This window comes from Sinohyriopsis cumingii, chromosome 1, assembly GCF_028554795.1.
Source record: "Sinohyriopsis cumingii isolate HCF-2022 chromosome 1, ASM2855479v2, whole genome shotgun sequence".
Lineage (NCBI taxonomy): Eukaryota > Metazoa > Mollusca > Bivalvia > Unionida > Unionidae > Sinohyriopsis > Sinohyriopsis cumingii.
The window spans coordinates 135458758-135475233 of NC_142961.1; the positions used below are offsets into that span (position 1 = coordinate 135458758).

Sequence of the window (16476 nt, forward strand, 5' to 3'; positions counted from 1 at the left end):
TAAAGAATCCAAAGTCACCCTCTGGGGTTGACTTGCTTTGCAATAAAATAACATTTGTATCTGATATCCTATATCCTACTGGTAAGTTCAAAAAGTGAGTTTACTGCTTGCTTCCAGATGTATTTATTTAACACCTGAGATTCTATTTGTTTGCGATCTGTAATTATAACTGATACAAATGGGTACTGATGTCCACAGGGTAAATAGTATACATAGCATTAACTTGCCTTAATAGTGCTTTCTGTAACCCATGTAAGCAAAAAGATTGCACTCACAGTGAATGTATTTTCTAACAATGATTGTTATTTGAGAGATAATGTCATTCTGTTATCCTGGATATAACACACTCTTGGTTATTTTGTACCTTACACCATGTCATGCATGAATGGCAGGTGCCTTCAAGCAATAAGTTGATCTCTCTCTCACCATCTCATTTGTGATCTTGCTGGATCCACTTTTCAGTCTGATAAAATTTAAACCTCTAAAAACGATCAAACATGATTTCTCTATATTCACATCAATAACCAATGTGTCGCATTACCTGACAAAAGTGATGCACACACTATGGATGCTCATAAAGCAAAAAAAGTGGATAAACTTAACAGTACAAGCTTAGTTTCTTTCATTTGATTATCAAATAAGCATTTTATTTATTTATTTTATTGTACCATGCAGTATGTGTAGAGGTTGTGCAAACTGAATACAACTGATTTCATTCCCTAGGTCTTGGGGCATATGATGTAGGTGAAAATAAATTTCACCAAAAGAAATGAGAGGTATCTATACAAATGAAGAATATTTCTCAACTGGAAAAAGTAAGTGCTTAAGTGCATCAAAGCCACTGACTCCAGGATAATGTTCCCACCATTAATAGGTGACCAACAGTTATTGTTGATCTAATGTCTTTCAAGAAACACAACATTTAGCACTTTGATTGCTTAGCCCATATACAGCATGTATAGTGCTTGGAGCAATGTTGAACCCAGAGCCCTAAAACAGCTGATTATTGTAATAAGCATGAAGGCAATCCAAGTGGAAGTCTTAGTGAACATGTAAGCAGTCCAAGTGGAAGTCTAGTGAACACATAAGCAATCCAAGTGGATGCCTTAGTGAATACGTAAGCAATCCAGTGGAAGTCTAGGGAATATGTAAGCAATCCAAGTGGAAGTCTTAGTGAATACGTAAGCAATCCAAGTGGAAGTCTTAATTTATCTGTAAGCAATTCAAGTGGAGGTCTTAGTGAATATATAAGTAATCCAAGTCTTGCAAATACATAAGCAATTCAAGTCTAAGTTGAAATGAATGTGCAAGAGACATAACTTTTACATTTAAATAAAATTTCAGGATAATCAAATTTGTAACATTCTAAGCTGATCTTTAATTTTCTTCTCTGATATTTAAGTCAGCAAAATTAGTGCTTTTCAATGAAATATGTATTGAAATTTGAGCCCTTTTCAAGAACTTTTCCAGAATTTCCAGAAATGTTTGTATCAGAATTCAAATTGAAGTACTTTTCAAAATAGCCACCAAATTTCAAGTGCTTTTCAAGACTGTGTGAACACTGTGGGATGGAAAAATGGAAATATGCACACAATGACCCCATCTTTCCATGAACTGGTGGGGGGACAAAATTATTGGAATATGGGTGGTTAAGTGCAGATCAGAATTTTATCCAAGAATGGCCATACATCAGGAAAAATAAATTAACTGATAATAATTCTGATTTGGTTAGAAAAGTACAACAAAGGAATAAGAACAACAGAAATATATCCCTATCTACATCATTTTGTGGCAGAAATGACAAATAGTTTACTACCTTGATAAAATTTCCATCATTGGTTAAGTCATATAGACCCAATCAACAATACTGCATATTATCAAAAGACCTTACTCCACTGTGTTTTGTGGCCATGTTCTGCAACCAGGTCAGTCGGAGGTCAGGGGAGGTCTGGTAACCCTTGGCAATTCGGTACATCAAATCTAGCAGCATTTCTGGATCCTCCTGGAATTCCTTCATCTTCACTGTGTCAGAAAGGATCATATGAAGGTTGAACACCAAATCTTTCACCTATGTATGAAACAGAAGAATGTTTCTTATTAGAATTCTACAGAATGCTATATTTTGCCTAATCCTTGCATGCATGGCACAAAAGCCACATGGATCAGGAGAGTTACATCAATATGACCTTCTTTTATTTTCACTAAATGGAACACCTCAAGATGATCTGAACCATATAATTTAACGTCTGTATATGCAATAGTATTCTGAGCAAATAACAAATGTAAACACCACCATGAAAAGCAGGTACTTTGAAAAATTTCTGTAGAAGTGTGTTCCTAAATACAACTGCATATAACTCTACCTCATTATAAGGCAGTAAGTTCTTATCTATAGTTCTACCTCATTATAAGGCAGATGATGTGGTTCATATCTAAAGCTCTACCTCATTATAAGGCATATGCTGTGGTTCACATCTACAACTCTACCTCATCATAAGTAGTAGTTATGGTTCATACCTACAGCTCTACCTCATTATAAAGCAGTAGTGGTGGTTCACATCTATGACTATACCTCATAAGACAGTAGCTGTGACTTGTATCTGTAAACATTATGTATCAAATTGTCATATAGCAAAATGGGTCCAAAACTGTATGTGTTTATGTGGGGAGGGAAGGAGTGGATAAACAAAATGCCTCTCCAACTTACAGCAATCATTTCACTCTGTAAGTTCTATTTTTTAAACACAGTTAAATTGTATGATTAAATTCCAATTGCTGTTAAGATCAAAGGTTCTTGATATTAACTCATTCGGCGATCCCGATCCCGTCTGTAGGTGTGATCCGGTTTCTGCATTCATTGGCCGATCCTGCCTGTAGTCGTGAATTGTTTACTGCATTCAATGGCCGATCCCGTCTCCAGGCGTGATGAATGTGTGTTAGATACAACGTCTCTGATTGGTTAGAAATGGTTTATTCCAAGAACTAAACAACTATTAAACCAATCAGAAATGATTTTACTTTCATTTGTGGAAATCTGAATTGTTCAGAAGCAAAAGGCTAAAGTTTGAGAGCGGTTTAACTACACATGTTCTGTTCATGAAAAATCATAAATGATGGTGGACAGAATAGTGATTTTTGATAAGAGCAAAAATGTGGAGTTTCTTGGGTTTAATCTTAAAAATAATGAGCAAGCTGAGGAAAGATATGTTCAGCAGTTGAATATTTTGTGAGATTTAGATTTGGACATAGAATTTTCTGAGACTGAATCGTCTGAAGATGATGATGCTGACAGCGATGATGACGGAGTTCTTGTGGAGAAACGTTGTACATAAGTTTGTAAATACTGTATAAATAAGTTGTGAAAGACTTCAACAAATAGGGAAAACATTATAGCAATGTGTCGACAAATTCATTTGAAATAAATGGTGAAAATTTCGTGGATTTTGTTTGGACATAAGAAGAGAAATTAAGGTAAGAGTGAATGCATGTGCATGATGTTTTCAAACAGGTAAAAACTATGGGGCACAAGCAGCTAGACACAGCTTTGTGCTTCTGAGGCATATCAGCAGAGATACTGAAAACAGTGCTGGGGCCGAATGAGTTAAGGCCAAAAATTACCATGCATCTTTGAAACAATAACTCAAAATCATATATTTACCACGTGTAAACATTCTGCAATGAAAGAAATGAATATCTAAAAATCTATTAAGTAAAAATACAATTATTAATGTCAAGAAGCTTTTCTCCAGGAAAAGTACTTGTTATCTACATTGATTAGCAAAAGAATTACTTTAGACAGTATACTGCACAGATTTACCATAAATACTCATGTACAAGTTGGATACAATTGCAAACAACAGAGACTCCGATCTGCTGTAACATTAAGTGATGGCAGATCTGAGGCTATGCTGAACTTCTGATTAGCTGTAACAAATGCTGCCCATGTTTTTGATACAGTAACCGCAATTGTGTCATACATTAGTAAATCCTTCTTGCAGTACATTTTCAATAAATATGCTATTCAAAATCATTTATTCAAGTATATTTACCTGGTCAGGAAATGTGGTTTCCATTAGTTCTGTATCTGCCTCGGCATAGGTAAGGATGGTTTTGAGAGATTTTCTCAGGTATTCCTCATTAAAGTTTTGATTCTGACCAACAAGAGAGCTCAATGACATGGTCACCTGCATTTTCACCCTGGCAAAATTCTGAAATAACAATTTTGGGAGTAAACTATGCTTCTTCAATAATACCGACCTGATTAAATATGCACATCCACCACCTCACAATTCTATCCCTCCCAAATTAAAGAAAAAGACAAATCAAAAGTTTTTGACTTTTTTCTTTGCAAAATTCATTTTCTTCCTCTTATATGGGTATTAAAAATTTGATATTCTTGAGAATTCTAAAAACTCAAATCTGGAAAAAAAAACTATTTTTATATGTGCTGTAATGGCTACTGTCCAGCTGTTAACAAACAGAAGTAGATCTTCTAAAGACAATAAGAGACCATACACATCAATCATTATTTGATATTGTCTATAAGGATAACAACAGAAATGTTGACTGAAGAATAACGGAAGATTCACAATCAACACAAGATATACCCTATCATAAGGATAACAACAGAAAAGTGGACTGAAGAATAAGGGTAGATTCACAATTAACACAAGATATACCCTATCATAAGGATAACAACAGACACGTGGACTGAAGAATAAGGGTAGATTCACAATTAACACAAGATATACCCTATCATATGGATAACAACAGAAAAGTGGACTGAAGAATAAGGGTAGATTCACAATTAACACAAGATATATCCTATTATAAGGATAACAAAAGAAACGTGGACTGAAGAATAAGGGTAGATTCACAATTAACACAAGATATACCCTATCATAAGGATAACAACAGAAAAGTGGACTAAAGAATAAGGGTAGATTTACAATTAACACAAGATATACCCTATCATAAGGATAACAACAGAAAAGTGGACTGAAGAATAAGGGTAGATTCACAATTAACACAAGATATACCCTATCATAAGGATAACAACAGAAAAGTGGACTGAAGAATAAGGGTAGATTCACAATCAACACAAGATATACCCTGATCAAAAGGTCTTTTTGCATGATTAAAAATAGTGATTATTTCCTTCAATTCTTAATCTTCTGTAAATGTTTTATTATTCAATACCTCAACTATATACTTATTCAAAGTTAAAAAGTCTTTGGTTCTGATATGAGATTTAATTACACATACACTTAGCAGTAGTCATTTGATGTATATAAATCATACAATGAGTTTTCAAAGCCACTTGAAAAGTTAAATTTTCTTTTTATTTTATTCACATATAAACAATACATGGTTGAAAATACAAAGCTTTAAATACAGAATACAATGCCTTAACTGTAAATTATTATAATCTCTTATTCTTCTCCATTAAAAAATTCTCCATTATATTTTATCTGTTCTGCAAACATAAATCTTTTTAGTAGAACATTTTGTAGAAAATATTTAAGGATCTAATGAAAAAGATTATCTTCTATGTGTAAAAAAAAGACGATACAATTATTTAATTATGAATTTTTTGGACAGATAATGAATTAAAAAAAACTCAACAATTTCATGCATTATGACACCAATAAACTGCTATCAGCTTTAAGCCTAGTGTCCAGGCAGAGGGAAAGGTTGAAATTTTAACTGATTCATTCAACAATATAATTCAAGTTATTACATATCATGCTCACATATCAAACTTTTGGTAAACAATACAGCATCATGTATCATGTACTCTATTCTCACAGTAAGGCAATATACACTATGGTTCCAGTGTTATAATGAGGGAGTACTGTATCATGTTTCATTATAAGCCAGTCTCACAATAAGGTGGTACACTCAATAACTCCAGCAGACAGTGTTATAATGAGGGATCATTGTATCATCTATTTCAATATAAACCAGTCTCAAAATAAGGTGGTACACTCAATAACTCCAGCAGTGTTATAGTGAGTGATTAATATATCATCTGTTTCAATATAAACCAGTCTCACAATAAGGTCGTAAACTCAATAACTCCAGTGGACAGTGTTATAATGAGGGATTACTGTATCATCTGTTTCAGTATAAACCAGTCTCACAATAAGGTGGTACACTCAATAACTCCAGTGGACAGTGTTATAATGAGAGATTACTGTATCATCTGTTTCAATATAAACCAGTCTCACAATAAGGTTCTACACTAAAAAACTGAAGTGGACAGTGTTATAATGAGGGATTACTGTATCATCTATTTCAATATAAACCAGTCTCAAAATAAGGTAGTACACTCAATAACTCCAGCAGACAGTGTTATAATGAGGGATTAATGTATCATCTGTTTCAATATAAACCAGTCTTGCAATAAGGTGGTACACTCAATACCTCCATTTGATAGTGTTATAATGAGAGTACTGTAATTTTAGTGCTACTGCACTGAAAATAATGACCTGCAACAGCAAAACAATATACTGGCTTCTGCTTTTACGGTGGGGCGCTAGATATTTAATAAGATAATGGTGAAAAAGAGGAGTATTTTTAAAAATCTGTGTCTCTATAAGACAATTTAATGTTCATTAACAACAAGTTTGTTGTAACTTTAAGTTATATTCTTATATTAACATCATCAAGCTTAATGACATCATCAAGCTTATTAACATCATCAAGCTTAGTGACATCGTCAAGCTTATTAACATCATCAAGTTTAGTGACATCATCAAGCTTATTGACATCATCAAGCTTAATGACATCATCAAGCTGATTAACATCATCAAGCTTATTAACATCATCAAGCTGAATGACATCATCAAGCTTATTAACATCATCAAGCTTATTAACATCATTAAGCTTATTAACATCATCAAGCTTAGTGACATCGTCAAGATTAACATCATCAAGTTTAGTGACATCATCAAGCTTATTAACATCATCAAGCTTAATGACATCATCAAGCTTATTAACATCATCAAGCTTATTAACATCATTAAGCTTATTAACATCATCAAGCTTAGTGACATCGTCAAGCTTATTAACATCATCAAGCTTAGTGACATCATCAAGCTTATTAACATCATCAAGCTTATTAACATCATCAAGCTTAGTGACATCATCAAGCTTATTAACATCATCAAGCTTAGTGACATCATCAAGCTTACTAACATCATCAAGCTTAATGACATCATCAAGCTTATTAACATCATCAAGCTTACTGACAACATCAAGCTTATTAACATCATCAAGCTTATTAACATCATTAAGCTTAGTGACATCATCAAGCTTAGTGACATCATCAAGCTTATTAACATCATCAAGCTTAGTGACATCATCAAGCTTATTAACATCATCAAGCTTAATGACATCATCAAGCTTATTAACATCATCAAGCTTAGTGACATCATCAAGCTTATTAACATCATTAAGCTTAGTGACATCATCAAGCTTATTAACATCATCAAGCTTAGTGACATCATCAAGCTTATTAACATCATCAAGCTTAATGACATCATCAAGCTTATTAACATCATCAAGCTTAATGACAACATCAAGCTTATTAACATCATCAAGCTTAGTGACATCATCAAGCTTATTAACATCATCAAGCTTAGTGACATCATCAAGCTTAGTGACATCATCAAGCTTATTAACATCATCAAGCTTAGTGACATCATCAAGCTTATTAACATCATCAAGCTTAATGACATCATCAAGCTTATTAACATCATCAAGCTTAATGACATCATCAAGCTTATTAACATCATCAAGCTTAATGACAACATCAAGCTTATTAACATCATCAAGCTTATTAACATCATTAAGCTTAGTGACATCATCAAGCTTATTAACATCATCAAGCTTATTGACATCATTAAGCTTATTAACATCATCAAGCTTATTAACATCATCAAGCTTAGTGACATCATCAAGCTTATTGACATCATCAAGCTTATTGACATCATCAAGCTTAGTGACATCATCAAGCTTATTGACATCATCAAGCTTATTGACATCATCAAGCTTATTAACATCATCAAGCTTATTAACATCATCAAGCTTAGTGACATCGTCAAGCTTATTAACATCATCAAGCTTAGTGACATCATCAAGCTTATTAACATCATGAAGCTTATTAACATCATCAAGCTTATTAACATCATCAAGCTTATTAATATCATCAAGCTTAGTGACATCATCAAGCTTATTAATATCATGAAGCTTAGTGACATCATCAAGCTTAGTGACATCATCAAGCTTATTAACATCATCAAGCTTATTAACATCATCAAGCTTATTGACATCATCAAGCTTAGTGACATCATCAAGCTTATTGACATCATCAAGCTTAGTGACATCATCAAGCTTATTAACATCAATAAGCTTAGTGACATCATCAAGCTTATTAACATCATCAAGCTTATTGACATCATCAAGTTTATTAACATCATCAAGCTTATTGACATCATCAAGCTTATTAACATCATCAAGCTTATTGACATCATCAAGCTTAGTGACAGCATCAAGCTTAATGACATCATCAAGCTTAGTGACATCATCAAGCTTATTGACATCATCAAGCTTAGTGACATCATCAAGCTTATTAACATCATCAAGCTTATTGACATCATCAAGCTTAGTGACATCATCAAGCTTATTAACATCATCAAGCTTACTGACATCATCAAGCTTATTAACATCATCAAGCTTATTAACATCATCAAGCTTAGTGACATCATCAAGCTTATTAACATCATCAAGCTTACTGACATCAACAAGCTTAGTGACATCATCAAGCTTATTAATATCATCAAGCTTATTGACATCATCAAGCTTAGTGACATCATCAAGCTTATTAACATCATCAAGCTTAGTGACATCATCAAGCTTATTAACATCATCAAGCTTAGTGACATCATCAAGCTTATTAACATCATATCAGGAACCTTTTTCAACACATACCAAGTACAACGGAAATGCATTTTGAATTCTGTTTTATGGCAAAGCAACACAAACTGGTTATTTAGCGCTGTGGCAATTGGAGTGAAGTGCCTTGCTCAATGATACACCATACTATCTGACTCAAGGTGATCCAATATTAGGATTTCAAATCCACACCCTTTACAAACAGTCTAACCAATAAGCAACTGCAGCACCAACAAAGGAATGACAGAATGCTACAGCTTGCATCTTCTCTTGCAGCTGGAACTGAAAATTATGTTACTTACATTGCCAAGCTCAAAGTTGTGTCTCATAAGCATGTAAAGGGAAGCACTGGCTTGGGCCCGAATGCTGCTGATACATGAACTACAATGACGTAACAATCGTAGGCATAGGTCCGCACACTGCTCTGTCTCCTCCTCAAACAACAAGTCCACAAACTAAAATAGACAAATAATATGGACACAATGTAATGTGATGCTGGCAATGTAAAGACATTTTAAAAAATGCTGCAGATTTACCACATTTGCTGGCCTATAAGTGGATGTGGAGTATAAACCGAATGAACAAATTTGGCAAATTTTCCATCCTTCATCCATATATAAGTTGATGCTGAGTATAAGACGATTCCAGATCAAAATCCTCGGCTTTGGCTTTTTCACATTGTTTCAAACAACATCGCAAATTTGATCCTATCTGTAACTCAGTAACCTTTCCGATCTGGATCAATGAATGTAACTAAAAGTACCTAATTTGTTTCACACAAAGTATTTTAAATGTATTATGTACCACATATAATGACACTGATCTGAAGATTTACAGATAGGATAAAATATGTGATGCTGTGTGAAATTAAACTATAATAACTTCTGGTTTCATAAAAATTAAAAGTATCACTCTATGCTATTCAGATTACCAGCAATAGGGAAATTGCATCATTAATGCTAAAATTCTTTTTTAACATTTTTTGGGGGAAGAGAGATGCATATGTATTCCCTTGCATTTTCCTTCTTGCACTCAAGATCAAAACAAAATATGGCCTGATATATCTGAGAGAGAAAGAAAAATTCCAGGTCTTCGTGGGTTTTTCCCCCCATCTTATTGCCCCTGTTTATCTGAAGCTTTTGTCAAAGAGATAAAAAATTTATAAATTAAATAGTAAATGTAAACTTTTAAAATACACATCATACTCCTTCAGGGTTTGAATATTCACAATGGTTATATCCATACAGACTCCATTTACTAGGTTAAATCCCAAGAATGACCATTTTGCATGATGTCTAATTTTCTTTGCAAGTATAATGACCTCTCCATCCCCAACAAATAAGATTTTTTTAAAGTGCATGTACTCTTCCTGTACTTAGGCAGCAATTGTTTTTTTATCTTTGCTCATGCTATATGTTATTTTAAATTGCTGTTAGTCCTATTGGCAAATTCAAAAGATGTCACTGGTTGAGAAATTTGCATGAGTAGCCACCTGGCATTTCCTTTCATTATATGGTACCATATTTATAATACCCCTGGTTAGCCTTATTTCCCTATTGGTAGCCACACTAATTTGATCTAGTCTGCCGAATACTGACCTCAAACAGGTGTTAGCTTTGGAAAACCTGACTACAGCTGTAGCATATTGAATTAGCATATATGTACCACAACAACACCGTGTGATTCTTGAACAATGGAAGTGATATTTTTGATCTTACAAAACAGATATGTTAAATCCTGACCTTTCATTTATAGTACCATTTTAAGATTTATGAGCTGTTTGCTATGTGGAAACATTTGCATACAGAATACTGCGTATGATCAATATGCTTACAGTATTTATTATTGCATGTGTAAACATGAAGGCCAGGGCTTGTAAATTGACCCCATGACCAAAGCACTGCTGAAACATATTAACCAAAGCCTGAATAAACTGTTGATGCTGCACACACGCTAGAAAAGTGCATTTTGTGTCTCACACCCTCACTATCATAGGCTTGACAAATGATATGTAAAACAATTAACAAGAATTTGTAACACTTGAGAGTTCATGTATTTAAGCAATGCCAGCAATTCCAGTATTTCACTCAGATAAAATAAATTGCACAAGTCAAACTATGTGCAACCTTCTTGACCATGTAAGAATGTCAGATGTCATAAACTGCACAAGTCAAACTAGCTACAACTGTCTTGACCATGTAAGAATGTCAAAATGTCATAAAATGCTCAAGTCAAACTTGCTACAACCTTCTTAATTATGTAAGAATGTCAGATGTCATCAAATGCACAAATCAAACTAGCTGCAACTGTATTGTAAGAATATACCTTTGTGACAAGAGACCTTTGTGTGGCAAACAGATTTTGTAGGACCAATGTGGACTGGTTCAGACCTAGCATGTGGAGTAATACTCGCAGGGCACTGCTCAATAATGGTTGCATCTGCTCAGAATTCTGTGCAACCTGAAATAAGACATAACAAATTTCTTCAGGAAACAAGTATTCTGCAAAACCTCATGTCTGACCTGCATCCATGTTATTTCACCCCTTTATCTGAGTTAGAAAAACCTTAAAACCAAACTTTAATACTGCTGATGTTGCCAGTTGCAGAAATATGTGTGAATGGTTGCTTTCTGTTTCAAGTTCTCAAGATTCAACATTTTTTATTTCAGATATATAGGCCACAGACCCAGAATAACTATTATTACACATTTCTTTTGTAAGAACCAGTCGTACATGGAAGATTATTATATAATGAGATCGACAACAAGTAAACAGATAGTAACATAGAAACAAATTGATACATTACTTAAGTTGGACTTGTGCTTAACAAAACAATGAAGTATTAATCCAAACAAGATAGACAAAACCTAAATTTGTTTGTATAATTCAAGGTCATTAGCACATAATACACATTTATATATGATTGTCCTATACAAGAGCACCTGCATAAAAATAGTTCAAGTTGGATGACGAGTCATTAATAGACAAAGGTCTTATTATGCTGATGTGTGAATCTCTACCATAGATATATATTATGCTGATATTGGAATCTCCACCATAGAGATCTGTCCAGTCTCTTTTCTCTCTCCACACATGCATGCTTGCACGCCCACACACATGCATGCACACACACACACACACACTCTCGGCTAGGTTACACAGGGTACAAGTTAATCTGCCTTGCATCAAAGAATAAAAGTTTTAAAAAGTGCTTGTCTGTATGCTTTTGGTATTCCCATAAAAAGGTAAAATTCCATGACTATTTGAAACTTATATTTTTGATAATGGAAGGCTTAACTCCACTCCACTCTCTGACTTAACCATTCTTGCAATAAATTATCTTGTATTCGTTGCTGAAATAAAGACAAGAAGAATGTACTATTTTCAACATTTTGCAAGTACCAAACATATATATATATTAACAAATGAACTTCTCAATTTTTTTAACAAATTAGTTTCTGAGTTGAATATTCTTTTTTAATGTTTCTTTATTTTCAGTGTTCCGTAAACAGTGTACCTGGGCAGAAAGAAACCTACCATATATACTCGCGTATAAGCCAAATAATTTAGGAAAAAATAAAAGCCTGGAAGGGGTGGTGGTGGCTTATCCATGGGCCAATGTCTAAACTTGACAGTTTTTGAGTCTTTTTGTTGACTACTGTAATAGCTGTACATCTTGGGACACGAAACACAGATTTTGCTTTATTCATTGTTTCAATCAAATTGCATTCTTCCAGATAACATTTCAGCTAGTCCTCAATAGCTGTTTCATTTACATTGCATCACGTGCTCATGAGTTACTCATTTTCAATGATATAATCGGTCCTACAAGTTGAGGTAATATTTATAAAAAGGTACGCACATTTAATTGTACAAGGAACATAACCAGCATAACTTAAATGTTCATGAAGAGTGGTAATAATAAAGGCTAAAATTATCATTATAGATCAACTAAGATCAATGTCAATCAATTTTAGTTTTGTGTTTTAGCTGAACAACATCATAACTTTCCACACAATGGAAAGTTTTATGTTTTAGCGGCTCCTTTGTTGATAGTTGGCAAAGTTGTGACAGATATTTCAGGACTATTTGTGATTTAATTCAGAATACTGTAAGTTCTTTATAAATTTTCACTTTATATTCAAGAGATATAAATTTGTTCAATTTTATGAAACTTAATGGTTTTTAACTCTTGAACTCTTTTTTATGTTACTCAGTTTAAGACCATAGGATCGTAACACCTCTCAACTGGAACATCATCACAGAATACATTACAGACAAAAAAGTTGACTACATTACTGATCTCTTACATAAACCTTCTAAGCTCTAAGTCCAATAGCTTGTTTGTGCTATCGTGCCATTATGGATTTGGGAGGGACGTACAGAAGGATGAATGTAGGGACTGATGGATGGATGGATGGATGGATGAATACACAGCAACAAAATGGTATGCCCCTTTCTAATGATGCATGGCAAAGACAAATCTAATTCCAAACCTGAAACAATTATCCAACATGTATGACCTGTATTAAATAAGTTTCACAGACTGGCTCCTTCAGAAAGTGTTGCAAAAACTGTCAACCAGCGTAAGTGATTTCTCTTGGTGTTAACAGCAAAAGAAGAATGCGATGAATTTTAAATGCTTACTTGACAATTACTTTTAGAATATTTTATGATATGTACTATTTTCTAATCTTGCATATAATACTACTTACAATCTACACTGCTCTGGTGGCCTAGTGGTTAGAGCGTTCACCTAGAATGCGGAGGTCATGGTTTCGATCCCCGGCCAAGTCATACCAAAGACTTACAAAAATGGTACCTACAGCTGCCTCGTTTGGCGCTCAGCATTAAGAGGTTAGTGTTAGGACTAGTTGACCTGATGTCAGGATAATGTGACTGGGTGGGACATCATGCTACATGTCTGCGGCATGATGCCCCAGTGCTAGACATCACTATAAACTGCCACACTGCAGACACTGTAGCGATATGACTGAAAATTTGTTAAAGCTACGTTAAAATTCCCAATCACACACACACACTTACAATCTAGGGACAAGCTCTTTAATAAGTATAAAACAGTAAAATGCACTGAAACCTGTGAATTCCTTCTAGATGTTTAAAGGGCTGTTATTCATACTATTACAATGCTTTACATCTTTCACAGAGTCTTACAGAGTCGAGTCTTACAGAGTCTTACAGAGTAGAGTCTTACAGAGTCGAATCTTACAGAGTCGAGTCTTACAGAGTCGAGTCTCACAGAGTCTTACAATGAAGGATATGAATGCATACCTGAATGATCAGCTCCAGTGTATCTAGGGCCACCATATTAACCTCTGCTGCCAAATTACCCTCCACATGAGCATCCGCCTCCACATCTCGGGTCTTTACACTAAAATTAAGTCACATTTCTAATAAGTCGTAACAACATGTCTTGCATCATAAAATGTCCTTATTCATTTGAATTTTGCTGTTTCTAAGTGAAGATGAATTTGTATATCAAGATATAGAATGAGGGTTGGTTTCTGAATGCACCAGGTTTGGTATTTGAGACTAAAGATGACATCATGTGTGCGATTAGATGGATTAGAAAAGTGTTTGTACTATACTTAAGAACCAGTTCTGTTTGCTTGTGATAACATTGAGGATTTCTGAAGCGGAAGTTCCAAATGTACCCTGACAAAGTCCATGTCCCTGAATTTGTACTGGATATGGAGGTAAGACTACAGACTGATCTGTACACATTATCGCCACTGTCAAATTTAAATCTTACAAATGACCACTAAATTTGAAGCAAGAACTTCCAATCTGCTCCCCAATCTGTATTTACCATAGCTCTTATTAAATCCAGGGCCTTTTGACACTTGTCCTTGGCATATCTAATGTACAGAAGAAACGTTAGTGTATAGTAAAAAAAAGATAGTATTAAAACTTTGATCTCCTCCACAACAGGAATAAGGCAACCATCAAGGCAGATCTTTGGGTTATTTAACCTTATATGTAGTCTTTGGGTTATTTAACCTTATATGTAGTCTTTGGGTTATTTAACTGTATATGTAGTCGATATTCAATATTATGCATACTCTTTATCCTACAGCAGATCAAAAAGTTCTTGATATATAACGAGCAGACAGTTTGAGATTACAGTAAGGCATTTCAAAATACTTTTTATTCTGATGTTCAATAGTGTCACTGACAATATTCTGCATGAGATACATCCATATCCTGAAGACAGCTTTCAGAAACTGGTACAGCCTACCTAACTTTGAAATTTCTATCTTTCTAAAAATGAGAGATAAAATTAGCTAGGTTGCTGAATGTTTTGACCAATGTATTTGACACTTCTGCTAGTTATAGCAATTTCATCAGAGTTCCTAATAAAGCTGCTTTTTATGCCATTGATCTTTCTCACTAAATTTCAACTTAATTGTTCAAGCCCGAGACATAGGATCTCCATGTATTCCTCTTGCTGTCTCTAACAGCAAAATGAACTTCAGCTCAGTCAATATAGTATGTATTCAGATTTTCACTTGCTGGATTGAAACTGAATTTTTTAAGGACCTTCTTCAATTCTCTGATGCCATCTTTGTGTGCATCATCAAACCATGGTTTGCTGGAGATAAAGGCTGAGGCCACCATATGGTAACCATGATTAAAGCAATGATGTAAAATGTTACCTTGATCCCAAGGTCAAAATGATGAGTTACTGTCTCAGACAGAATTGCCTTGGTTTCATAATGATTGATCTAAAGTATGATGAAAATCAATGATGGCTTTAAGGACAAATGAAATTTTGGAGCCAAAGCCTTGAAAGAAATATCCCCCAAGTCAAAACACAAAGCATTTTGGAGCCAAAGCCTTGAAAGAAATATCCCCAAGTCAAAATACAAAGCACGTGTATCAAAGAATGAATTGTCTCAGCATATTATTCACTCCATAAAATTCATCACAGGATTTATCAAACATAGGCAAATGAAAAAACTTCAGCCAAACCTTAATGCAAATTTTTTATGACTATAAACTTTATTCCAAGGTCACAAGAATAGCAGATATATATATTTTTGTCTAGCTAGAATGAAAATTCATTTAGAAATATCTTATTTCATTTCTTTTTTACACTCTTATGAAATATAGGTTCTTTTGTAGTTTAGATTTTCATGACACGTGTATAGTACTGCATAGTGGGAGATTACTATAACACTGCTGTTTTCTTCAAAAACATGAAATATATGCATAGATGCATGTGCTCATTGAAGGACACATCAGATGCAAAACTCAAGCAAGTATTGTTATTTCATTCATTAACCTACAACTAAAGACAAAACATTTCCCTTTTATTTTGTGGAAGCACTTGATCATAGGTGTTGCTAGGGCGATTTTTTTCTCCCTTTTATTTTAGATACCAATTGAAGTAATTGAATGCATTTGAACAGCTGTAACAGGATTCATACAGAATTCTGAATGATAAATTCAAGGACTTTACCAAACTTTCAAAGACCACAAACATAGATTTCCATG

At 34.1% G+C, this 16476-nt stretch overlaps 1 protein-coding gene across 4 annotated transcripts in view; it reads right to left on the minus strand.

Annotated features, from left to right (window-relative positions):
- LOC149807910 (dedicator of cytokinesis protein 7-like) overlaps positions 1 to 16476 on the minus strand; it is a 184966-nt gene that overhangs the window by 48784 nt on the left and 119706 nt on the right. For all 4 annotated transcript variants that reach the window (XM_089971876.1, XM_089971895.1, XM_089971866.1 and 1 more), the window contains 5 exons: positions 14251 to 14350; positions 11284 to 11418; positions 9261 to 9413; positions 4050 to 4208; positions 1892 to 2068 (listed from right to left, as the gene is read on the minus strand). In XM_089971876.1, coding sequence (XP_089828002.1) covers positions 1892 to 2068; positions 4050 to 4208; positions 9261 to 9413; positions 11284 to 11418; positions 14251 to 14350 — 724 coding nt within the window. The remainder of the gene's footprint in view (positions 1 to 1891; positions 2069 to 4049; positions 4209 to 9260; positions 9414 to 11283; positions 11419 to 14250; positions 14351 to 16476) is intronic.